The 27,063-nt window shown below is 47.2% G+C and overlaps 1 protein-coding gene across 2 annotated transcripts in view; it reads right to left on the reverse strand.

Moving 5' to 3' along the window:
* LOC147716747 (dehydrogenase/reductase SDR family member 4-like) overlaps positions 1-27,063 on the reverse strand; it is a 142,396-nt gene that overhangs the window by 16,338 nt on the left and 98,995 nt on the right. Inside the window, exon 9 of one of the 2 annotated variants that reach the window (XM_086923687.1) lies at positions 19,224-19,345. The exons of the other annotated variant lie outside the window; for it this stretch is intronic. Coding sequence (XP_086779813.1) covers positions 19,224-19,345 — 122 coding nt within the window. The remainder of the gene's footprint in view (positions 1-19,223; positions 19,346-27,063) is intronic. 2 annotated transcript variants of the gene reach the window in all.

Consider the following 27,063-nt stretch of genomic DNA (forward strand, 5'->3'; position numbering starts at 1 on the left):
TGCCACTGTTGCTGAATATCGGCGGCTGGTGGCCCTGGAGGAGGAGGAGACGCAGTCTGGTACAACAACAACGTCCACTGGGACAGCTGCATCCTCCTCCGTGCGGGCTGCCAGCCAGCGCAGTGCTCCAGCGGTACGGAGCCGGGCTACCAAAGCCAAACGCCACCGCCCAGCAGCAAAGAAAGCAGCTGCCCCTCACAGGATTTGCAAGGCACACCGGCGTCCATGACTATAAGAACGTGGTGGAGGGCCTCCGCTTCGAACTTGCCACCCTCCGCAAGGAGCATGATGCCCTGGCTGCTAATTCCAACAGAACCCTGCCATAGTGTCCCTTGCCCCTTTTTTAGAGACTTTTGGGGGGTGGGAATTGGGAGTTGTGATTTTTGGGGACTTTTGAAGGACAATCGTTGGGGTTAGGGAGGGTCTTGCGGGAGATTCTTTTGTTAGGGCTATAAAAATATACTTTTTGAAACTTTATCTGACCATACCTGTTTTTTACTGCTTTTGAGTCTGGTGGGTGGGGGTTTAACATAACAGTAAGTTTGTTTTCCTGAATAGTCCTAGGACTTTAGTAGTACTACCGTCAATCAAATCTCTCGTCTCTCCTAATACTCCATTATACTACCTCCAACCAAACGCCTATCTTACCTGTAATTTCTGTTTGCAAGTAGGGCTAGGCCCAGGGCTGGCTCCACGGGAAACAGCAAATAAGGTTGGCAATCCTGGGCGGATAAAATTTCCTCATAGCGGTGGTACTAGTGGTGTGACACAGTGGCAGTTGCTTGCCTATGAAAAAAAAGAAAATGAAATCTGGTTTGTCCTCCTGAGCAATACAAAGGTACAATACAGAATATAGCAGGTGACAGAAGTACACTAGAACAGTGCCACATTGTAGCCTAACAAATGTTAAAGTATAACTAATTCGGTTGAAGTTCTTTGACATTAGCCATGGGTCTTTGTCAAGCAGAGTAAGAATATATCCTCGGATTTCTTCACCAGCCTGTTGCTATCACCTTATCCTCCCCAGCAAGTGTGTGGATTTATTGCTGTAATTTAGTCACACATCAATCAAAACCACACAGCCCGGGGGAAGAGGGTTAGGGTTTGAAAAATGGATGGGTACGGGGGTTTTTGGGAAAGGTTTTGGGAGACAAGAAAAAGTAGCACAGCATGGACAAACAATTGTGAACATAAACAAATCTTTGGGTACAAACCTATCCATCAATCTTTGAAAGTGCATACACTACTGCATGCATGTCAGTTAAAAGTAAGTAGTACTTTCGACAACTGTGGAAGAAAGAATGCGACAGTACAGGGCGTGGGTGGAAATATTGATAACTATATTCAACATAAGGTCTCTGTAGCCAGATACCTGAGAGCCTTGCTGGTCACTATAAATCCATTCACAACAACACTCAATGGGGTTGGTCTGGAAGGTATAGTAGATAGAAAAGGAGAAATTGCTTTTTTTCTAGGTGTCCCCTCACTCACCAGGGTTGCCCCTTGGTGACATGCTTCATCATTGGGGCCATCCCAGTCCTCTACGGCCTGGGGCGTGCTGCGACTTGCGAATTACGTAGGAGCACTTACAAATGACTATGTGTGGTGCAGATGTGATAGTGGAGTGGACTAAGTGATGTGTTAAGGGATCAATTTAGAAGCAGAGAGAGATCCAAGAAATGCAGTCACAGTCAGAGAAAAAGGCAAGGGATACTGTATCTATGTGGTTGTAGTGGTCCTGTTGGAAGTGGTAAGTAAGTTGCCTGCAGAAAAAAAATCCTCCTTTTAGCGGCACTCCTCCATTGCAGCCGACGCTTCGTCCATCGATGTTGGTCACCAGAAGACACCCTGTAAAAAAAAGCACAGCATAGACAAACAATGGAACATAAACAATTCTTTGGGTACAAACCTATCCATCAATCTTTGAAAGTGCATGCACTACTGCATGCATGTCAGTGAAAAGTAAGTAGTACATTCGACAACTGTGGAAGAAAGAATGCGACAGTACAGGGCCTGTGTGGAATTATTGATAACGATATTCAACATAAGGTCTCTGTACTTAGCCAGATACCCGAGAGCCTTGCTGGTCACTATAAATCCATTCACAACAACACTCAGTGGGGTTGGTCTGGAAGGTATAGTAGATAGAAAAGGAGAAATTGCTTGTTTTCTAGGTGTCCCCTCACTCACCAGGGTTGCCCCTGGGTGACATGCTTCATCATTGGGGCCATCCCAGTCCTCTACGGCCTGGGGCGTGCTGCGACTTGCGAATTACGTAGGAGCACTTACAAATGACTATGTGTGGTGCAGATGTGATAGTGGAGTGGACTAAGTGATGTGTTAAGGGATCAATTTCGAAGCAGAGAGAGATCCAAGAAATGCAGTCACAGTCAGAGAAAAAGGCAAGGGATACTGTATCTATGTGGTTGTAGTGGTCCTGTTGGAAGTGGTAAGTAAGTTGCCTGCAGAAAAAAAATCCTCCTATTAGCGGCACTCCTCCATTGCAGCCGACGCTTCGTCCATCGATGTTGGTCACCAGAAGACACCCTGTCCACTGCCTGCCTGATGCTGAATTGTGGCTCGCTACTGTGAAGCCTGACTCCATCCTTTTTTCCCCATTGCAGAGACTGAAACCCGGCCTGTAATTATTCAACGAAAAACAGGAAGTGATATAATATTACAACACCACTGATAAATAAATATAAGGTATGTAGGCTGTGGAGTGCAAAAAGTCACAATTTGATTTTCCTAGTAGACAGTACAATATTTTTGAAAGTGCGTACTCTGAGTCACCTTTTGAAGGATAAATAAGTATGGGCAAATTAATGTAGCGGATCTTGCCCCTCAAGCTAGGTGTACTGTAAACTGTGTTTTAGAACAAAATTAGATCTTCCTAGCAGTGCTCCCACCCAGACCCTTACTAAAGCCAGTCGCAAAAATGTAGAAGACCCCCAATCAAATCTCAAAAAACGAGGCCTAGCAGAAAACTGGTGACAAAACTTACTTTGAAAGTAAAAGTAGGCCGAAGTACCCCCTTCCTAATTACCCCTTACCCACCGTGGATTGCATTCAAACCACTTGCAAGCAACCAAGCAAAAGTAGCCATAGCCAGCATCGCTCCAAGACTCGAAATCCCCCCCACTCAAACACATGCAATAGAAATACTGCTTACCCTAACAAACCCTAAGTTAAGAATAGTGGCAAAGGCTTTCTTTAACTATGCCAAATCCCCCCTTTCCCACCATGGATTTTCTTCAAATGACTTGCAACCAAAATTACACATTCTCACGAGTGCTCTAAGACCCCAGAACTCAGTTGGAAAAATCTAGAACACCCCGAAACACATGCAATCCTGCTGCTAGGGCTAACCCTAACGAACCCTAAGTTACAAAAAGTGCCAAAAGGCTTTTCCGCGAGGATTTTGTCCCAACCACTTCTACCCGGTATTAGACCTTCCCAGGAATGCCCCAAGACACGCCAACCCACCCGCCAAGAAGCATAACACCCCCAAACAGGCCAAAAGCATAATCTCATACTTGCAATATTTCTCGGCCTTCGGTCCAAACGCGCTGCGTAGCTAGGCCATAAGTCGGGGTTGCCACGACGGATTTCCTGAAAAGCAAATGCAATCAAGATTAGAGTGTCCCAGCAGTGCTCCCAGACCACGAAACTCACCCACAAACACCAGGAAGCCCCCCAAACAGGCCCCGAAAACGCTACATTGAGCAAAATGTCAGAAATAGCCCCAAAAAAAATCGGCCTGGATTTTGTCCCAACCACTTCTACCCGGTATTAGACCTTCCCAGGAATGCCCCAAGACCCGCCAACCCACCCGCCAAGAAGCATAACACCCCCAAACAGGCCAAAAGCAAAATCTCATACTTGCAATATTTCTCGGCCTTCGGTCCAAACGCACTGCGTAGCTAGGCCATAAGTCGGGGTTGCCACGACGGATTTCCTGAAAAGCAAATGCAATCAAGATTAGAGTGTCCCAGCAGTGCTCCCAGACCACGAAACTCACCCAAAAACAGACAGAACCCCCCCTAAGAGCACCTCAAAGGCAAGCAAGTCATCAAAAACACAAAAAAAATTCCGCCTGGGATTTGGTCCAAAACACTTTTATCCGGTATTAGAGCTTCCCAGCAATGGCCCCAGAGCCGTCAACCCAGGAGAAAACGAATAGAAGACCCCCAAACAGCCAAAGAGCAAAAGTACAAAAATGGGGACTTAGTCAATTTTTCACAAATTTCCCAAATCACTCCGCGCGCGCTTGCAGCTAGGCCCTAACTCCCCTCTGCCACCATGGATTTGCTTCAAACCTCTTGCAAAGTAAAGTATATATAGCCAGCAGTGCTCCCAGACCACGAAACTCACCCACAAACACCAGGAAGCCCCCCAAACAGGCCCCCGAAAACGCTACATTGAGCAAAATGTCAGAAATAGCCCAAAAAAAAATCGGCCTGGATTTTGTCCCAACCACTTCTACCCGGTATTAGACCTTCCCAGGAATGCCCCAAGACACGCCAACCCACCCGCCAAGAAGCATAACACCCCCAAACAGGCCTAAAGCAAAATCTCATACTTGCAATATTTCTCGGCCTTCGGTCCAAACGCGCTGCGTAGCTAGGCCATAAGTCGGGGTTGCCACGACGGATTTCCTGAAAAGCAAATGCAATCAAGATTAGAGTGTCCCAGCAGTGCTCCCAGACCACGAAACTCACCCACAAACACCAGGAAGCCCCCCAAACAGGCCCCCGAAAACGCTACATTGAGCAAAATGTCAGAAATAGCCCAAAAAAAATCGGCCTGGATTTTGTCCCAACCACTTCTACCCGGTATTAGACCTTCCCAGGAATGCCCCAAGACACGCCAACCCACCCGCCAAGAAGCATAACACCCCCAAACAGGCCTAAAGCAAAATCTCATACTTGCAATATTTCTCGGCCTTCGGTCCAAACGCGCTGCGTAGCTAGGCCATAAGTCGGGGTTGCCACGACGGATTTCCTGAAAAGCAAATGCAATCAAGATTAGAGTGTCCCAGCAGTGCTCCCAGACCACGAAACTCACCCACAAACACCAGGAAGCCCCCCAAACAGGCCCCCGAAAACGCTACATAGAGCAAAATGTCAGAAATAGCCAAAAAAAAATCGGCCTGGATTTTGTCCCAACCACTTCAACCCGGTATTAGACCTTCCCAGGAATGCCCCAAGACCCGCCAACCCACCCACCAAGAAGCATAACACCCCCAAACAGGCCAAAAGCAAAATCTCATACTTGCAATATTTCTCGGCCTTCGGTCCAAACGCACTGCGTAGCTAGGCCATAAGTCGGGGTTGCCACGACGGATTTCCTGAAAAGCAAATGCAATCAAGATTAGAGTGTCCCAGCAGTGCTCCCAGACCACGAAACTCACCCACAAACACCAGGAAGCCCCCCAAACAGGCCCCCGAAAACGCTACATTGAGCAAAATGTCAGAAATAGCCCAAAAAAAATCGGCCTGGATTTTGTCCCAACCACTTCTACCCGGTATTAGACCTTCCCAGGAATGCCCCAAGACCCGCCAACCCACCCGCCAAGAAGCATAACACCCCCAAACAGGCCAAAAGCAAAATCTCATACTTGCAATATTTCTCGGCCTTCGGTCCAAACGCGCTGCGTAGCTAGGCCATAAGTCGGGGTTGGCACGACGGATTTCCTGAAAAGCAAATGCAATCAAGATTAGAGTGTCCCAGCAATGCTCCCAGACCACGAAACTCACCCACAAACAGACTGAACCTTCCCTAAGAGCACCTAAAAGGCAAGCAAGTCATCAAAAACACAAAAAAATTTCTTCCTGGGATTTGGTCCAAACCACTTTTATCCGGTATTAGAGCTTCCCAACAATGGTCCCAGAGCCGTCAACTCACCTGCAAAGAGGTACAACAACACCCCCACAAGTGCTGAGTCTTTCTTCATTGGGCGTAAACCAGCCCTCTGGTTTGATGGAAATAGGAGTCTGGAGGAGGAGGATAGAGGAGCATGTTCTTCTGAACTTGTGAACCTGAGGAATGCAGACTGCGGCAACTTCAAATCAATTAGCAAACCAGCGAAGACAGTTCTGCTGATGGGCTTGATTTTGTGATTATCTGATTAAAGTTTGAAATATATTAACTGTGCACAACAAAGAAAGACAGACACACAGGAATAAAAGTGAATAGGGACGAAAAAGAAAGTTATTGATTCGTTGTCTCATTTTCAGGGCTCGGTATCACGGTCCAGGAATAAGAATAAGGCTTCGTCATCATACTCTGCGAATTCAGGCAGGGTGAGCTCAGTGTCACCTGACAGAGTAGAAATTCCCTCATCTATGTTGCTGGCCACCTCCTCTTCATCCGGCACGCTCTCTCGTACTCTGAAATCTGGTGGTATGAGGTGCTGATTCATCTTGATCATTGTTAACCTCTCCACATTTTTGGGCGAGAGGCGGCTCTGTTTGGGAGTTACAATCCCACCAGCCGCACTGAAAACCCGTTCAGAAGACACGCTTGCGAGTGGGCAAGACAAGTAGTTTAAAGCCAGGTTGGTGAGCTGTGGCCACAATTCTTTTTTCCCATGCCAATACGCCAATGGGTCAGAATTAACATAGACCTCTGTTGAGTCATTCAGATAGTCCTTCACCATCGACTCAAGGTCCTCATCCAAGGTTCCTCCACTTTGCTTAGCTCTTGCTGTGCCTCTGACCTTTTGAGAACCAAACCCACGCAGAGCTAGCCAATCCTCTTCAGCCTCCAATGTTTCTGTTGTGTTTCGTGCAGATGATCCGGTTGCCGGTGTCTTTAACGGCTGAGAGGTCACTTGTGCCACAGCCACAGGTGCAGAAGTGGATTGTTTTGACTGGGGATGGCCTGCTGATGTACTGCCATTTCCTTCAATTTCCAGCCGTTCTGTTTCAAACCTCTTGGCTGACAAGGCTAGCCAACGTTTGTACTTTGGAACATGTTCATCATCAAAAGGAAAGAATGCTTGGCCTGCCAGCGCCTTTTTGTAGCGTGGATCCAGAATAGTAGCACAAATGTAATGCTGTTCTGAGTGGATCTTTTTAAGACGTTCATCACCTTGTAGGAGCTCTAATAATTGCTCAGCCAGAAGCAAAGAGTCTTGGTTTTTGTCATCTTTTTCAAACACAGAACACACCTCCTTCAGTTGGTCCTCCAGCATGTACAACAATGGGATAGCTTTTCCCAAATTAGAGTCCTCCTTGCTGACTGCACGCGTGAAGAACTCAAAAGGACGAAGCATGCGTGTCAGGCTTTCAACTATGTTCCATTGCGGCCCACCCATCCTCAGCTCCTCTGTACCCTCTTTAAGGAAATATTGATCGAGTTCCGTATACTGCTCATACAGATGCTCAAGCATGTAGAAGGTTGAGTTCCAACGTGTTACCACCTCCTGGATGAGTGCTTTCACTGGCATTTGACGTTGATATAGCAGGCTCCTCAGCTGCTTCCGGGCCTTAAAAGAATGGCTGAAATGCTTGCACATTTTTCGGCAGGTGTCCAATACACTGTACGCTGCACTGCCTTTATTACCCAAGAATTTTTGGACAACCAGGTTTATACAGTGCGCCAAACACGGCACTCTGAAATAGTAACCGTCCCTCATGGCCTTAACTATATTGGCGCCATTGTCCGTGGAAACATAACCAACCTTGCGTTTTAGTGGGGACAGCCAGTTAAGGACCTTTGTGTTAAAGACATCCAAAATGTTTTCTGCTGTGTGACGTTTCTCCAAACCAAACATGGCTAGTGTTGCATGTTTCCGAGCAGCTTTAAAAACAATGTTCGTGTCAACACCTGTGTTTAGCTTTGCTTTAGCCCCTGAAAAAGAGACCCAGTGTGCAGTGATGCACATGTAATCAGCGCCTGCGCCACTGGTCCACATGTCTGTTGTCAGATGTATAGTGTGAACAGCACTCTTCTGCAAAGCTGCCCCAATCACCTTCAGAACATCTTCATGTAGTGCTGGAACCGCAACTCGGGCAAAATAGAACCGGCTAGGAACCTTCCATTTAGGGCAGAGCGCTGCCACTAATTCTAGAAAACCAACCCCTTCTACAAAAGAAAAAGGGAGAAGGTCCAGAGCTAGCATTTTAGCCAGCTTAGTGTTATACAGACGCGTCATTGGGTGGTTGCGTTCATATTGCGCTTCTATAAACAACATCTTTTTAATGTTGCCCTGGACCAAGGATTTACGGGATGATGATGATATCTTCGACCCAGTTACGCTCGCTGATGAACTTTTCCGCATTGATGTCTCACTCTCTCCCACACTCTTAGTGTGGCTCACATGGGTTGTGCTGCTGACAGGGGTACTGGGTGTAAGTGAAGTGTTTGAATCGTCTTCTTCCTCCTCGTCATCATCAGATGAAAAATCAACGTTTTCATTGCGTGCAATTCGGGCTTCCTTGATCGCGTGTAGGTGCGCAAACCATTGGACATCGTGCGTTCTCCTAAGATGACCTCTCTGGCCTCCGGTACCATAGTTGGTACCAAACTTACCACGACTAACTCGAAGCTTACAAATGCTACAAATGGCTACGTTTTCCTTTTTTGGGCAAACACTAAAGAAGTCCCAAACTGGAGACTTGAAATGTCTTTGGGGGCCGGAGGAGGCGGCGATACTGGTGGTGGTGGTCCTGCTGCTAATGCCAGATGAAGTGGAGGATGTGGATTGCCGAACTTCAGTACGTTTTGCACTTTCACCACCACGAATTGAGGTCGAGGACGAGGTGGGTACCTTCTTGCGAGGAAGAAATATGGAAGCGGTAGGTTTTGGTGTACTACTTAACTCCAAATCTAATGATTCCATTTCCATTGCCTCCTCGCCGACATCATCATCACGCTCAGCAGCTTCTCGGGATAGGGTCAAAATGTCTCTTTGCTGCATGCCCGGTGGGGCTGCAGTGACCTTTGTGATGACTGGCTCGTTGTCATCGTGAGAGGCTTCATCACCAGCAGTATCTGTCACTTCTTGTTGAGCCTCATCACACTCCATAGGTTTGAGTTTTTGGACGACCTTCCTTTTACGCTTAGGTACCGGTGTCAGATCATGGTGTGCCTCACTGTCAGACCGCAGTTGTGGTTCCCAAGACAGATCACTTGCATCAGAACGAGGTGGGCTTGAAGAAGATGTAGACACCCCCCTTGATCTTTTCCTTGCTAGGGATGTGGAAGACAATGAATGATCATCAGGAGGAGTGGCTTCCAATGATACCTCGGCTTCATTGTCGATTTCCTGATGTGCCCCTACTTCGGGAGGAACAACTATTGTGGGCACTTGTGAACCTCCATGCACCTTTGCTTGCGCATCTCCTTTTGCTGCCTCTCCTTCCACATGTACTTGGGCGTGTACTTGCACATGGTGTTGTTGTTGCGGCTGTGGTTGTTCAACACTTGTCAGATGAGTTACAACAACCTGTGTTGATTCAGGGACATTGCTGCTACTTTCTTGCGATGAGCCAACATCACTGGTCGATGGTGATTGGAGAAGTACACTGACTGCCTCTGAAGCACTCAAGGGCTTTGACTTAAGTTGGCGTGGTGGTGGAGGCACTGAACCCAATGGAGCAGGGGTGCTGCTCCCAGCTTGGTCCCCAGCAGATCCTGCTGCTGCAGGCGTACTTTTTTTTTCTCCCAAAAAACATGGCGGGTGGCACACCAGCCTCCTTGGTAACTTGCTTCTTCTGCTCCTTACTAGCAACTTTCTTGCTAGAGGAGCTACGGAGACCTTTCTTTGGGGCCATCTTCTTCAGAGCAGGTCAGACACAGGCCGCAGTTGCACGAATTGTAGAGTTGTCTGAGGCCAGACGTGACGTCGCGTGACGTTATGCTGCACACACACACCGCTGCAGGACTTCTTCCTGGCACTGGTGGTTCTCTTGAGTCTTGTGCACCTAAAAAAAATGGAAGACAGAGGAACATCAGTTCAGTTATAGAGCACAAAAAAATCGAAAAACACTGCAAAATCAGCACAATCCCAATCCATCCATGCCCTCCATAATGTTTAAATTCAAGACAACCCACAGAAAGACTAGGCCCATGCAAGACTCACTACCCCTGGGCATAAATAAAGGTTGAAAAGTAGGCAAAATGGTTGGAGGCCTAACAACAAAGCCTGCATTCAAAATGGCCACTTGCCTGCCAGCACATGGCCAGTGCCTGTAGCTGCACTCAAAATGGCCACCAGCCACATGGCCTGTCCCTCCCCATGAACACCCCCAAAAATCGAAAAACACTGCAAAATCAGCACAATCCCATTCCATCCATGCCCTCCATGATGTTTAAGTTCAAGACAGCCCACAGAAAGACTAGGCCCATGCTAGACTCACTACCCCTGGGCATAAATAAAGGTTGAAAAGTAGGCAAAATGGTTGGAGGCCTAACAACAAAGCCTGCATTCAAAATGGCCACTTGCCTGCCAGCACATGGCCAGTGCCTGTAGCTGCACTCAAAATGGCCACCAGCCACATGGCCTGTCCCTCCCCATGAACACCCCCAAAAATCGAAAAACACTGCAAAATCAGCACAATCCCATTCCATCCATGCCCTCCATGATGTTTAAGTTCAAGACAGCCCACAGAAAGACTAGGCCCATGCTAGACTCAAATACCCCTGGTGAAAAGGCCACAAGTACAGGCCCAAAAAACGAAAATCACTGAAAAATCTGCACAATCCCATTCCATCCATGGCCTCCATGATGTTTAAATTCAAGACAACCCACAGAAAGACTAGGCCCATGCAAGACTCACTACCCCTGGGCATAAATAAAGGTTGAAAAGTAGGCAAAATGGTTGGAGGCCTAACAACAAAGCCTGCATTCAAAATGGCCACTTGCCTGCCAGCACATGGCCAGTGCCTGCAGTTGCACTCAAAATGGCCACCAGCCACATGGCCTGTCCCTCCCCATGAACACCCCCAAAAATCGAAAAACACTGCAAAATCAGCACAATCCCATTCCATCCATGCCCTCCATGATGTTTAAGTTCAAGACAGCCCACAGAAAGACTAGGCCCATGCTAGACTCAAATACCCCTGGTGAAAAGGCCACAAGTACAGCCCCAAAAAACGAAAATCACTGAAAAATCAGCACAATCCCAATCCATCCATGGCCTCCATGATGTTGAAGTTCAAGACAACCCACAGAAAGACTCAGTCCACCCACCACTGAGTACCCCTGGGCAAAAGGCCCCAAAACAGCCCAAAAATTGCAGCAACTGTAATGCCCCAAACAAACTTACTTGTAAAATTTCTAATCCAACAGTGATCCAAAGAAAGTCAAAAAGGCCTCAAATCCAAATATCCAGCAGCATCCACAAAAAGTAATCCTTCCAGCTCCAGACCCAAATGAAAAGTGACCAGGAGATGGACAAAGCACTGGGAGGAGCCTGCTGAACAGGAACAGGAAGTTGAAGACTGTGGGGCACTTCCTTCCTCCCACCCCCCTGCCCCCCTCCCCAAAATGGACTCCTCGCTAAAAAAGTGCAGGCAAATGTCAAACTAAGGAGTTATTCAGATAAAAATCATCATTTCTAGAAGGTTTATGCTGCTTGCTGGTGGATTTCTTGTGCAGAATGGCAAATTTTATATTTTCGCTCGCCGCATCTGAAATCTCGCAATTGCGAAGTACCGCGAGACGTGATCTCGCCGTACTCGCGTTGACAAACCATCGCTGGCAAGCCGCGATGACGTAATCGCGCTCGCCAATTCCCGCGGGATCACACAGCAAGATCCAAAATGGCGCAGCACTCGCAAACTATCGAGAAAAACAACTCGGCAAACGATGATAAACGCCGCGCGCCGCAAAAATTGTATCACCAACGCCGCGCGCCGCCAAAAAATCCGCTGCGTGCAAATTTGCGGATTTTGCGGGAAATTCGCAAATATCGCGGATTGCGAATTTCCCAAAAATCCGCAAAATCCGCGAGCGTAACGGATTTTCCGCCCATGCTTAAGGCCACTCCCCTTAAATGTATGCCACGCCCCTTGAACGTGGGCCACTTTTTTCGTCAGTGCCCGGGCCAAATAGTGATCCCAATCCGGCCCTGCCGGCAAGCCCATTCAGTGATACGTCATGGCTGGAGTCAGGTTACAAAAGCACAAACAGCCCCTCCAAAAGCTCCTCGAGTGCGATTCCGAGCCTCGCCCCGCCTCTCTCGCGCTCCTCCTCTTCGGTGTAAACTGTCTGGTTAGCTAGCTCAGTGGGTAAAAGCAACTGCATTAGACATCAGTGTATGCCTTGCAAGGCTCATGTTTTTTTCTCACTTTTCCGCCATCTAGTTTTACCCGAGTGCACTGGGCAAAAGTTGGGCTGTTGCAATCTTTGTCTACTAAGTAAGACTGTTCTTGATTACGGACATTCTTAGTAGGCCATTGCGTCACTTTCAGATGAGCTCTGTAGAATGATATATGAAAGGTTTCTGCAATATTAGGTACTTGCCGTTTTGTAAATTATTATTATTTTTTTTTTAACTGAATTTGAACTGGTTGGGGTTTGCACAGGCAGAATGTGACACGCCAGCGAGGCCGCAAGCCCCCTTCACACAAAAGATAGCCCCCTCCATGCATGAGCGTCCCCCCACTTCTAGTTTTTTTTACCTTCCGTGATGTCACTTCCTGTCGTGACGTCACTTCCGTCTCTGAGCGTCTCCCCACTTCTTTATTTAGGACTTTGTAGTACAGGTCATATACTGGCTGAGTATCTCAGACAGTGACAGGCCGGAGAACACACATTTTCACCTCCTCCCCTCAATCACCTATTAATTTGCTAAACTAGTGGTGAGAGTTCCTGGGAGAGGTTAGAGTGAGAAGGAAGGGGGGGAAGTAATGAGGGAGGCCAAGAAAATGAAAGAAACTATGATTTTAAACAAAACGTGAAGGCAACAATTTGATCTGGCTGTCTGTAATAAAAGATGTATTCACAACAGCCCAGCAGATCAACTAATTGTGCTCCCCACCAACTGTAGATGCCATGGGGCTGGGCCCAGCTCGCTCATGCCAAATGCCAGTCCTAATGTCCGGCTTTCTGCACATGTCGGCTGCAACCCTGGTTAAAGTGACTGTTGTGTGGGCACGGTCTTGCAAAATGGCAGAGCACACACGTTGATCCCTATCTCCCTGCACCCTCATCACAATCCACTATAATACTGTGGTCAGTGAACAAAAATCAGCTCTGCATTGGCCTTTGCAAGTGCGGAGAACACAAATACCGTGACCCTGTGCTGATACCTGCGTGATGCCAATTGAGAGCCCAGGATTCTGGATGGGCCTACATTGAAGACTTCAAGATGGTGTCCAGGCACTCTGCATAGACTTGAGGGGCAGCTTGGCGGCCCACTGGAGCCAACAAGGCAAGGCTTTACCCTGAGCACAGCAGGAGGTATTAATATGATACTATTAGGTTGACCACACTTTCAGCAAAGGATTATGTTATTAGAAGGCATTGTTTGTGGAACAAAAACATTATCACATGATGGTGGTCAGGAGGAGGGATAGCACGTTGGAGTAGAGGCAGATACTCAGTGTTTGCGATGGTCACTGGGGCGCTCCTGGAGGCAGAGAATCATAAGCCAGTTTAGGGCAGCTGAGGAAATGGGTCCTTGGTCTGCGGACCGCACAGACTCCCTCGGGGACCTGGTTGCCCAACTGGTTTTGCAACCCTTTGCACATAGCTTGTTTAAGTTGTAGGGTGTGTTTCTGCCTTAGTTATCGTGAATTGTGATTAAATAGGTTGAGCTTACCATTGGAGGAAGTGGGGAGACACAAGTTGTTCAGTTGTCTAAACACTGATGAAGGGTGTTGTTACGCAGAACAGAACATTTTGCTCAACCTCACAGTGACACCATTCAGACCAGCGAAATACTTGCAATAGCACATCAGAAGAGGGAAACATTACACCGTCACCTGCATGGGGGTGTTCACTGACATAGAGTCACCACGGGCCAACAAGATTGAAGCTTTACAGGCACTAGAATGAGCAGTTGCTCAGTTGGAATATTCATAGACTTAATGGCTTTGTTAAAAGGCACAGGGTGCACACCACCCTACCCAGATAGCATTCCCCCGGGAACACAGCCAATCGATGTAGAGGAATGCAAGGTTTGGAAGAAATGGAGTAGGTCAACCGTTCTCCTCTGCTTGCTCAACCTATGCAAGAAAAGTGTTGATCTGGATGGCATCTGGGTTCCTGTCCAGTAATGCTTCTCCAAATGGGAGTTGTATACTATATAGTCTCCTGAACGGAGCTGAGATATGCCTAGTAAATACACATGCACCAGATACAGATGACAAGACTCAGTTCAGGACTCTGTATGGTTTGATACTACCATATATTGTTGCTTCTATGATACGGGTTAGTGACTTTAACTACAAAATAGTTGTAGTTAAAGTCATAGATGTGAATTTGTTTAGACACACTTCCAGGCTTCGTTCTAAAACAGGTAAGACAGACACATTAGAAAAAGTTATGGAGAGTGTAGACTGTATTGATACTTGGACAGCAACTGACAACTCTCAGGGAGTACTCATATTACTCCATCAGAGATAACACATTATTGGTCTAGCGCAACTTGACAACAAAAATGTAGGTGGCACAATTTCTGGAAAGGTTCCTTTCTGACCAGTCGCCTCTCCTGATAGAGTACAGCACAGAGCTGACTCAAAGGAGGACACCAACATAGCTCTTACAGATCCAGTATTTCAAATGAAGATAAGTACAGACTAATGTCCATCTAATGATGTATCTAGAACAACATTGGGGATCGACTGATACCCGGGTATAAGAGTGGGAGGCTCTAAAAGTGGTCCAGAGGGGAGACTGCCTGATTATTATATACAGTATCCAACAGCAATTAAAACATATCTGTCACTCTAAGAAGATAGACTAAAACAATACAGAAATAGATGCTGGTCAACCCTACCGGGAGGGCAGATTAATTGAAGCCAAATGTATGGTGGGGAAGACCTGGGATGCTCTGGATACGTTCACCCATAGAGACTTGGGCTGCACAAGGAAGGGGACAATTCAGAGTGAATGCTTGCCTGGCTCCAAAAGATGGAGAGGCCTTTTCCCCTAAAACTGTCCCTTATCAGCCCAGATGGAACTAAGGAGGTGACACAAGTCAGTATAAAGTCTACCCTTCCACAGTATCTGGCAGTAGTATATAGGTGCCCACCCGTACCTCATGCATGATGTATCAGTGCAGGAGTTTCTAGAAGGGGTCTTGCCTCCCCAAGGTAACAGACGACCAAGCTGACAAGTTAGAAGAGGACCTTAACAAAGAGGTACTGATAGTGGCTATTCGTGAAATGCTGAAAGGCAAGTTGCTGGGCGCAGACAGTTTTCCACCAGAATTCTCTCAAATATTTCACGCGCAACCTTTCAGAAAACAGTCCTCTAGGTTTATAATGAGGCCAGACTTTTGAGAAGATTACTGAATACTATGAGGGAAGCCATATAGATAAATAGATAGATTTATAGATAAGGATTTTGAGGCTTTGGGTTCGTAGAGAACTGTGTCAAAGATTAATGTAGACGCAAAAGTGTTGTCCAAGATCCTTGTAAATAGACTTCTTAGTGTGGTTGGTTCCCTGGTACATGAAGAGCAAAGTAGCGTTATTAATGGTTCAATCAATCAATCACTGTATTTCAAAGGAGCACTACATACCCGTGAGGGTCTCAAGGCGCTGGGGGGGGGGGGGGGGGGGGGGGAGCTGCTACTGATCGAAGAGCCAGGTCTTGAGAAGTCTTCTGAAGGCCAGTAGGTCCTGGGTCTGTCGTAGGCTGGTAGGGAGAGTGTTCCATGTCTTGGCGGCGAGTTAGGAGAAGGATCTGCTGCCGCCGGTGGCTCTCCGGATACGAGGAACTGAGGCGAGGAGGAGGCTGGCAGAGCGGAGGCTACGGGTGGGGGTGTGGAAGCTGAGTCGGTCATTGAGGTATGTAGGTGTGTTGTGTAGCGCTTTGTGTGCGTGGATGAGGAGTTTGAAGGTGATCCTCCTGTTGACAGGGAGCCAGTGTAGGCCTCTCAGATGGGGTGTGATGTGGCTGCGTCTGGGGACGTCGAGGATCAGTCGTGCCGAGGCGTTCTGGATTTGTTGTAGTCGTCTCAGGAGCTTGGTTGTTGTTCCTGAGTAGAGGGCATTTCCGTAGTCGAGTCTGCTGGTGACGAGGGCCTGGGTGACGGTTTTTCTCATGTCGGGGGGGGGGATCCATTTGAAGATCCTGCGGAGCATTCGGAGGGTGTTGAAGCAGGACGAGGAGACTGGGTTGACTTGCTGGGTCATGGACAGGGCGGAGTCGAGGATGACCCCCCGGTGGGTTCCGGGGCAGTGCCTAGCGATGCGGGCCACCAGGAGTCGTCCCAGGCTGATGGGGTGGGTCCGAGGATGAAGACCTCCGTCTTGTCTGAATTCAGCTTCAGTCAGCTGTCCTTCATCCAGTCGGCGACAGCCTTCATTCCTCTGTGGAGATTGGCTTGGGGCTCTTCGGTGAGGAAGATGATCAGCTGGGTGTCATCGGCATAGGAGATGATGTTGAGGCTTTGTTGTTGTGCGACGTGGGCGAGCGGTGCCATGTAGATATTGAACAGCGTCGGGCTGAGGGAGGATCCATGAGGGACGCCGCAGATGATCTCAGTGGTTTTTGAGCCAAAGGGTGGGAGGTGGACCCTCTGGGTTCTGCTGGAGAGGAAGGATGTGGTCCAGGCCAGGGCCTTCTCTTGGATTCTGGCGTCATGGATGCGTGCTGATAGGGTGCGGTGGCAGACCGTGTCGAAGGCTGCTGATAGGTCCAGGAGGATGAGGGCGGCTGTTTCTCCCTTGTCCATCAGGATCCTGATGTCGTCTGTGGCGGCGATGAGGGCGGTTTTGGTGCTGTGGTTGCTGCGAAAACCGGATTGGGAAGGGTCCAGGATGTAGTTGTCTTCGAGGTAGCGGGTTAGCCGTTTGTTGACAATCTTCTCTGTCACTTTTGCCGGGAACTGGAGCAGGGAGATGGTCCGGAAGTTCTTGAGGTCCTTGGGGTCCGCCTTGGGTTTCTTCAGTAGGGCGTTGACCTTGACGGGCTTTCAGCTTTCCGGGAAGGTTGCTGTCTTGAAGGAGATGTTGATTGCTTTCTGGAGGTGGGGCGCGATGGTTGTGCTGGCTTTGTTGAAAAAGTGGTGAGGTCAGGGGTCGGATAGGGATCCGGAGTGGATGGAGTTCATGGTTTTGATGGTGTCTTCATCGCTGACGGTGGACCAGGCGGTCAGGCTGCTGGTGCAGGTCACGGGGGTGGTGGTCTCGGTGGTGGGTGCGGAGTTGTCGGAGTTGAGGCTGTCGTGGATGTCGGTGATCTTGCGGTGAAAGAAGGTGGCCAGGGAGTCGCACAAGTCCTGTGATGGTGGAATGTCGTTGGTTTTGGAGATGGGGTTGGAGAGTTCTTTCACGATGCTGAAGAGCTCTTTGGTGTTGTGTGCGTTGTTATACAGGCGATCCTTGAAGGCGGTCCTCTTGGTGGTCCTGATGAGTTGGTGGTGTCTGCGGGTGGCGTTCTTGTGGGCTGTGTTGCTGTCTGGTGTTCGGTCTTGGAGCTATTTCTTCTCCAGCTTCCGGCAGGTGCGCTTGAATGTCCGGAGGTCTTCGGTGAACAAGGCGGCTTTATTGTTGGTGTGGTTGGTTGTGGAGGACTTGAGGGGGGGCGAGGGCGTTGGCGCAGTCGTTGAGCCACTGTTTGAGGTTGGTCACGGCGGTGTCAGGGTTGATGGGGTCGGCGGGTGGTCTCAGGGCGAGGGTGGTTGTCAGTTGGTCCTTGGTGACCTTGCCCCAGCAGCGGCGTGGCAACTGTTGGGTGCGGTGGTGTGTGGTGGGTTTCTTGAAGGTGAAGTGGACACATCTGTGGTAGGTCCAGTGGGGTTCGGTGGTGTGGTTGAAGGAGACGTGGGGGCTTGCAGAGAAGATGGGGTCCAGCGTGTGTACGGCGGCGTGGGTGGGGGTTCTCACAAGCTGTTTGAGTCCGAGGTTGGCTAGATTGTCGATCAGGGCGGTGGAGTCGGCGTTGTTGTTGTTTTCGAGGTGGAAGTTAAGGTCCCTGAGGAGGATGTAGTCTGTGTAGGCGAGGGCGTGGGTGCTGATGAGGTCGGAGATGGTGTCGTTGAACTGTGGTCGTGGTCCGGGTGGTCTGTAGACGAGTGTTCCTCTGAGGGTCGTGTTGGGGTCGGTGTGGATCTGGAAGTGCATGTGTTCGGCAGTGGTGAGGGTGTCGTCTGTGTTGGTCGAGACTCTGCGGTTTTCAGTATCCGATACTCCTTCGGTTACTCAGCAAGAATCACTTCACAGTGACCAGGATAAACGACAGGATATATTCGGGGGCTACGGGGGTCTTGAGAGCCATAAGCTCACGCAGCCATCTTGGATGCGTGCGAAGCTCCTCCTCCGCCAATCACTTACTTAATCGAAACTATCACCTTACCAATACACGTACAACCATCACAAGCTGAATCAGACACCTGTGTGTAATGGTAACCTGTGAAATATGCACAAAAATCACCAAACTAATATAATAGCTAGTAGGTAGCACCAATAGCAGAATGTATGCTATACACAACAAATAACAGAATATAGTTCTGCCGATGGAAACAGCCAACTGAAGATTTGGATTGAATAGTGCCGAGGTGCGATTGTTCATGAAAAAGAAGCGTTCTGCAGGCAGCATGATTCTGAGGTAAAACACTGTAGAGTCCTTGCTTTATGGTGTTTTGGCTGGGGTATAGCAAGGAATACCTTGTGCCTCTTGTGTTTAGTGGTTTAGCTATGACATTGCCTAGGCAATAAATAGTAGTGGAGTCACGTATGTAAGGTTAATAAGAAACTAACCACGAATTTCCCTTGCGGTCCGAATATGCTGTGCCTGTGGGGTAGCGCGTGATACAACAAGCATAGAAGTCCACACTCCCGATTTAGGTCTGCGACTTGCAATTTAAAGCGAAACATTGTTATTTTACCTTTCTCTTATTTGCAATTCTCCATCCAATTCAATAGATGGTGATGCTATCAGGAAATGAACCCCTTTTTTTCTGTCTAAATCTTACACTTAGATTTTCCCAAATGTTGGTATATACGAATTTGCGATGGGGGGATTTGAATGCAGGCACAGGTGGTTTGCTGGATATGGAGGAGTGGTAGTGGTGGTAGTTGTTGGGCCCAAACCTTACCTTTACCAACGAGCAGAGCTGGTAGGCATGTATGTTCCGAAGATCCTTTGGAACCGGCTCTAGCGACATCTCTAACACCGAGTGTGAAGTGAATCTTCAAACAGGAAGTTGCACAGCGACATCTATGGGGAAATCCTATTATATACCATCTTTGTTAAGTAACACTGGCAATGGACACAGAAATAGGACTCAATGTATGCCACAAGCTGATGTTTGCAGACTTAGCCAGTGGATGGCAACAAGCAACGCCATTTTAAACTGATACCTTTTCTCGTGTTTGGCATCAGAGGCTCCACAGCAAGAGTGAACCACACTTTCACACACATATCAAAATCGTATTCTGTATAAGGGTTTTATTGCACAGATAAACTACCCATTGTGCAATTTATGATGGGTCGAGCGCTGTTCACACAAACTTATATTTTGGTAAGTCATGCCTTCTTTATGTCATGATTTATGGGCATTACTGCCCAAGATGACAGGAGTGAGGGGGGGAAAGGCATTGACAACGCGAGTGCGGGCGGGAGAGAGAAGTCACGGACAATGGGAGTGCGGGCGGGGGGAGGAGGGAGAAGGGGGCAACAAGGCACAGACAACGTGAGTGCAGGAGGGGGGAGGGGGTGTGGAGAAGGAAGGCATTAGGAGAACCTCATTAAAGAAAAAAGTGTTCACAAGTCTAAATTACACGTACCATTTAACACTTAAAGTAAAGGGGCCAGTAACCATGGGATGATACAAATGATGACATGGTCATAATAAGGCGGGACTAACAAGCCTATAAACAAATCCGAAGGCAGCATTTACGAAGGACAAAGACTCAAGCCAATGAAAACATGGGCGGGGCAGTGAGCGGGACTTCCCTCGTGTAGTGAACTACAACATATCTTCCCTAGAGCAGCTGTTGCGCACTGACTCTAGGCTCGACCTAAAAAGTGTTTGACAGGCTTGACTGGGATTACGCGATGGCCTTCTTGCAGATGATGGGGCGTAGGCTCTAATTTCTAAAGTATTTGGGATGGTGTAGCATGTCTGCCAAACTCTAGATCACCCCTTTGGGCCAAATACAGGCTCTGCCAATCAGCACCTATATGCCACAATGTTGGAATCCCGATAGGGGGCTCTATGGTATTGGGGATAATGGAAAGATAGGGGTATAGATATGTACACAATTTCTGAAATAATCACACCTAGCAATAAAATTAATTATCACACTGTATCAGGCACATGGCAGGCCCTGACCTAATACTGTTACTCAAACCACATTTTCAATAATATCTATCAGTCGTAAGTCAATATAAAGACTTAGTATCAGGTTTATATGGTGTGCTCGTAGGGAGATACTTCAATGAAGGAATGGAACAATATACAAGAACCCACTGGCAAGCACTGTTGCAGAAAGGTTACACAGTGGAGGACTGGACATCCTTACTGTTCTACACGATAGATAGAGTACCTAGATTAACATTTCCCTATTTTAAAATACTGCCTTTTTGGTTTTGGACATCCTAAGACTCTGCAAAGCAGGACTTTTACACCTCTCTAATTGCTGGAGATTCAGCCATCCCATATGAGGTTTAGTACAAGTTTATCTAATTGTTCCAAGGGTTTTACCCGGCGGTGACAAAGAAAAAAAGGTCATCACCCATCCATTCTAAATAAGGAGGATGGCATAATCCCCTTCCTCTAATGGACCTTCCTCTGTCAGATCACTATGAACAGCAGACTGGGCTCACCACAGTAAACAAATCTGCCATTTCTACAAGGCCCTATGTTAGACCCCTACATGACTTCTCTAAGATTAAAGGATTGACAGGACATAAGCCCGGATGGATGGCAACTAACTTCAGCCAAGATATGTGTATTAAGTCTTAGCATAAACCCACAATACATATTAGGAAGAATGGATAATAGAGAAGATGATATTCACATTGCATGATAGAGTAACTTACACTATTGCTGATACACTAAAAAATCGTCCCGTTGGGTTTGAATGGGGTGATATTTTGCAAAGGTTGCTTAGAACACAATATTTCTTTCAGATGATATTGTGGTTACAGCATTCTTTTACCCTACCCTGGTGGAAGCCTCTGCATAGAGGTGTGCCATCAGGTGAAAACAACACCTTGATAGGGAAACATCACTTACAACGCATTTATTACAACGCACTACCATTACAATGCAACCATTACAACGCAAACCATTACAACGCATTGCGCTGGGGGGCGCTCTAGGATAGGGAATATATTTAATTTACTATCCAACACCTTCCCTACTATCCACGGGGACTGGAGTTGGAATAGTAAATTAAATAAATCACTATCCAGCGCTTAAAAGCACTATGCGTTGTAGTGGTATGCGATGTAAAAACCGCGTTGTAACAGCAGGCGTTGTATTAGCCTGCGTTGTAACAACACCAATCCCCTTGATATTGAACAGAAAGTCCTGTGCACACGTTTCTGTGTGATGGGTTTTGATGTCAAAATCAAATAACAACAATGAAATAGTTCAAATAGTGAAGGTTGAGAACTTGGAAATTTCAGCAAATGGATTTATAAATCAATCCAGATCAGTACAGAGTATATTCTACCAGCCGACACGTGTTTCGTCACAACGTGTTACAATTGTGACTCTTCAGGGCTGTGTGTAGTAAAGGGCAGAATTTTCGGTGGAGACCGTATCAATGCAAGAGTAGTGGCGGTCTGAATATATGACAGAAACGAATATATGACAGAAACGTGTGCACAGGACTTTCTGTTCAATTGTATGTGGGGATTCACATCCACACAAATTCAGGGGTTGTTTTAATTGGGTTTGTTCTCCCCTGACCTGTATGCACTGTATACTCTTCAATCGCTAGTACATCCAATACACGCACAAGCCAGAGCGCCATCACTTCCTGTGTATAAATCTAAACCCACCACCGACATATTAACACCCTGATATTGTGTTGTCACTGCCACTAGGGCCTGTCTTCCCAGGCAGCAAGGAGAAGGCAGTAATGCAGGTGAGCAACTGTGCAGTTTCAAAGCAGATTTCTGTTAAGGAGAATCGTAGCTGGGGATGTAAGAGCATTTTAACCATTACAATGACATTAGTGGATGAGGGGAGAAGAAACAATGTAGAAAGCAACAGAAGGAGAACAAAGCAGCATGCACATGGTATGTTGAGTCAATCAAGTAATCGCTATTTATAAAGCATAGCTTATCAGCCAAGAGGGTATCCAGGCGCTGTGCTGCAGGTATATGTCGAAGAGCCAGGTCTACATTTCCTTCCTGAAGTTAGTCACTGATGGTGAAGTACGCAGGTGGAGGGAAAGGTTGTTCCAGGATTTGATGGTGAGGTAGGAGAAGGATCGTCCTCCTGTGTGGTAAAGTTGGATGCAAGGTATTTGTGCGAGGACGAGGTGAGCGGATTGGGGAAGTTCAGGCAGTGGTTTGTGAAGGCAAGGGATAGGGCAAGGAGGGGTCTGTAGTTTGAATTACTCTCCTGTATGTGGAGCCAGTGGAGGTCCTTGAGGTCCTGGGTGATGCCGGTCTGCTTGGGCAGGTTGAGGATCAGTCTGGCTACTGTGTTTTGGATTGTCTAGAGTCTTCTCATGAGTTTGGTGGTGGTTCATGCCTAGAGTGCATTGCAGTAGTCTAGGTGGTTAGTAATGAGGGCCTGCATCACCGTTTTCCTGGTGCTGATGTAGAGCAACTTGAAGACTCTGCAGAGCATGCAGAGAGTTTGGAAGGAGGCTGAGGAGGCAGTGCTGACCTGGCATTTCATGGAGAGTATGCTGTTCAGTGTGATGCCAAGGTTGCGGGTATGGTCTTTCGGAGTGGGGGTGGGTCCGAGTTCTGATAGTCACCCAGAGGCCTCTAGAGGGAAGGGGATCTGCTGAAGAGTGCAGTGTGAGTGTGTTGTATCCAGAGATGTTAGCCGGTATGTTGGAAACATGTAAAGGGTTTACACACAGGATCCTTTTTAAGAGCGGTGTAAACCCAACTATACATAAGGTACAATGAATACCTTTGGCACTGGGTAAGCAATTGAGATGCAAGTTAGAAAATGTAATGGAAAATAGTGAAATTGATTATTTTGGAGCATTGGAGTGGCTCATGTGTGTCAACAAGCTGGTCAGTTCATTGAGTATACTTAAAGACTTGAAAGATGCAAATTTGGAAATATGTACACACAATAGTATTCCTTACCCCACAAATACCCTGCTTTATTGTAAATGATCCTGAATCTTAACTCATTGTTGCTGTCCTTGTCCAGTACTCTGTTGCTCTCTAGCCAGATTTGTGTTCTACAAATACACACACATCCATACATACATACATGTATACAAGTGTTGGTTGACAGGCACACATTAGCTTATAATGGTGATACGATGATGACATTTGTAAAGCAGAATGGTTCATCGCATTTGTTCTGTCATCAGCACACTACCAAACTGAACTGGAAGTGGAATCAAGGCATATTTAATCACTGGGGACATTTTCTTTTACGTGGATGTGTGTTTAGAATACGCAGTGTCAGGTGTTCTCCAGCAGGCACAGACAAGCCTTTGGTGATGGAACAGATATTACTTGGTTTCTGGGTGGCATATAATGTAGTGACACCACTGGGAATGAGCACGATTATCTGTTGCATCATGTATTAGTGAGAGTCGGTGATTTGACTGTTGAAAAGTGAAACTCAATAAATGTAATACATTCTGAGACATATCTTGGGTATAAAGTATGCAGGGAGGGTAATGAGCAGGCATAATAAGCCAGTCAATGCCATGCTAAACTTGTTTTGAACCTAAAACCAAGTGCATCAACCAATAATCAAAAATTAAGCAATTGTTGTGGCTTATTGAGTATTATACTAATTTTACAGCACATTTCATTTAGGAAACATTTAGTAGGCGCATCCTTTTTGAAAATGTTTGAGATGCTTAATCCAAAGTTGTTAGATGAATGTAAAAAATATTTACGTACTGCTCCAAAATTACAGATGGTTATTGTCAGATGCAAATTGTTTCAACTGCCAATGCAAATATGCATGGTTGTCCAAAATCCAAGCTGGGTCTTAGGTCACTAATGCAAATGCACCACTGCTCCTGAAGAAGGATGAACAGAACTATCCAGTAAGTGGGAAAGAAGCTGTTTTAGTACATTCTGGTAGGAAATTATATATATAATCAGAAGTGACCACAGACCATAAAAAAATATAGCCAACACAGTGGACTGTAGGTGAAAAAACACAGATTGGTAAGTGGGTGACTAAAGTAGAGCGTATGATTGGATGGTTGAACGTGGAGGCAGCTTATATTTACAGAAAAGATACAGAGAAGGAGAGTTGGATGCGTCTATACTGATGGATGATGAGGTAAGTGAAGGTTGGAAAGAATGGCTATCTGGAATGAATGATAGTGAAGAACTGGCAAGGGTCAAACACTATATTGTTTTTGATAGACTGAATGCGGCAGAGTGGCACCTTTTGCAGTATGGAAGGATGTATTTTATGTAGTCACAGAGGAACATGGATGAATGGACAACTGATTCTACTAGAGAGTCTTAGGGGAAATATGTATGAGGGACATTTGCACAGGGTTATGATACAATAAACGCTAGACAAAATACTGGTGGCGGAGGATGGTGGCAAATGGATGTTGTAGTATCAGGATGTGATCCCAGTTAAGCTAGTGACAGTTGTGTTGAAGGACACAGCATGATTTGGGTGGTGCTGACAAGAAGTTAAAGAGATGTTTATCAAAGTTTTTAGGTTGCACGTACAGCGCTCGCGCTATCGCTTAGCGACTTATAGTGTATACTTTAGTAGGTGAACTCTACCCATTACTCGCTGGTTGCTTTTTATTTGTCTTGGTTAGTGTCATTTAGAAATGGTTGCTTCCCGAAGGGCAATCGCCGTTTTTGTCCCTCCTTCTGGTTTCCGGTTTTCAGCATGCCGCACCAATCAGGTTTCCGGTTTTCTGCATGCAACACCGACCAACTACGACATCCTTACACTTTAGGGGCCCGATGTAGGTAGGCCGTTACCGGTCGGTAACGGCCGAAAATACCGATTTTGGGCCCTTACCGATCGGTATACTGCCATCGAGATGTAGGGCAAAGAAAAACTTCCAAATCGGTACAAATACCGAATCGGAATGACTACCGAATCGAAAATAATCCGATACGTACATACCGAAAATCGGAAATGTAACGAATCGGTAACACACCGAATCGGATTAAAATACCGATTCGGTCCATGTACCGAATCGGTAGTGACACCGAATCGGAAAATATCCGATTCGGTCCATGTACCGATTCGGTAGTGACACCGAGTCGGAAAATATCAGAATCGGTCCTTGTACCGAATCGGTAGTGACACCGAATCGGAAAATATCCGATTCGGATCATGTACCGATTCGGTAGTGACACCGAATCGGACATAAGCCGAATCGGATAACCTACCGAATCGGTAGAATCACCGATCGGGAAAGTCCCCGATTCGGACAGATGGGGAGATGTAGGGAAGCACAGAAATACCGATTTTGCCTCAAAATCTGTATTATTCACTCGGTATTTACCATGGATTACAATCAGGTGGTAACCAACTCCAACCCATAAAAACAGACCCAAAATGCATTGCAACTTGCAGGAAGGCAGCTTTTTATGTCATTGCGAGGCGGCTATGGCTACAGCAGGAAGGACAGAGGGAATGGCAAAGAGAGGAACAGGTCTACAGACAGAGGATCACCCTGTTCATGCTCACAGAGGCAGAGATCCTACAGAGGTACAGGCTGGACTCAGACACCATTCTGGAGCTCATCAGGGACCTCAAACCACTGTTGGACCACCCCACCCCAAGGGCACACGCCATCCCAGCGCACGTCCAGGTGCTATGCAGCTTACACCTGCTTGCGTCTGGCAGCTATCAAAGTGGAGTTGCAGCGGTAGGAGAGGTGACCCAGAGCAGCCTGTCAAGGTTCTTCCACACATTCCTTGACGCCATGATACACAGGATGGACCAATACATCTCTTTCCCTGCAACCCACGCAGAACTGCTACAAACTAAAGCTGACTTCTACCAGATGGCACAATTTCCCCAAATCATTGGCTGCATAGATGGCACGCACATTCCGATTTGCCCCCCAGCTGACACAGAATACATATACCGCAATCGGAATTCTACGCACACCATCAACGTGCAGGTGATCTCCAATGCGAAGTGCACCATCACAGACCTGGTAGCAAAATTCCCAGGGAGTACCCACGACTCCTACATTTTTCAACAGAGCGGCATTTATGCACGGCTGATGGCTGGCGAATTTGGTGAAGGATACCTCCTAGGTGAGACACATCATCAGACCCCCATAACACAAAGTAGCTAGGTGTAATACATGTATGCATGTGAGTAATGTTACCCCTTTTCCTTCCAGGCGACAGTGCATATGCCCTCCGCTCTTTCATACTCACCCCCTACCTCAACCCCTCCACACCCAGCCAAAGGAGGTATAACCGGGCCCACAAAAGCACAAGGAATGTAGTTGAACGGACCTTTGGCATCTGGAAAAGTAGATTCAGATGCCTGCACAAGAGTGGAGGTGCAAGGCAGTATACCCCCATCACCTGCTGCAAGATCATAGCTGTCTGTGCAATGTTGCACAACCTTGCGGTGAAGAAGGGCACTGAGGTCGAGTTGTCTGACTACGAGGACCATGACGACGACGATGCTGTGCCACTAACACAACCTGCTGGGGTGTCTACGCCAAGTGATGGCAGATACAGATGTGAGGAGATTACAGAAAACTATTTCTGAGTGAGTACAGATGCACAGACAGGTAAATGGTTGTGGTGAAAAG

Source organism: Lissotriton vulgaris, chromosome 5, assembly GCF_964263255.1.
Source record: "Lissotriton vulgaris chromosome 5, aLisVul1.2, whole genome shotgun sequence".
In the NCBI taxonomy this organism is placed as follows: domain Eukaryota; kingdom Metazoa; phylum Chordata; class Amphibia; order Caudata; family Salamandridae; genus Lissotriton; species Lissotriton vulgaris.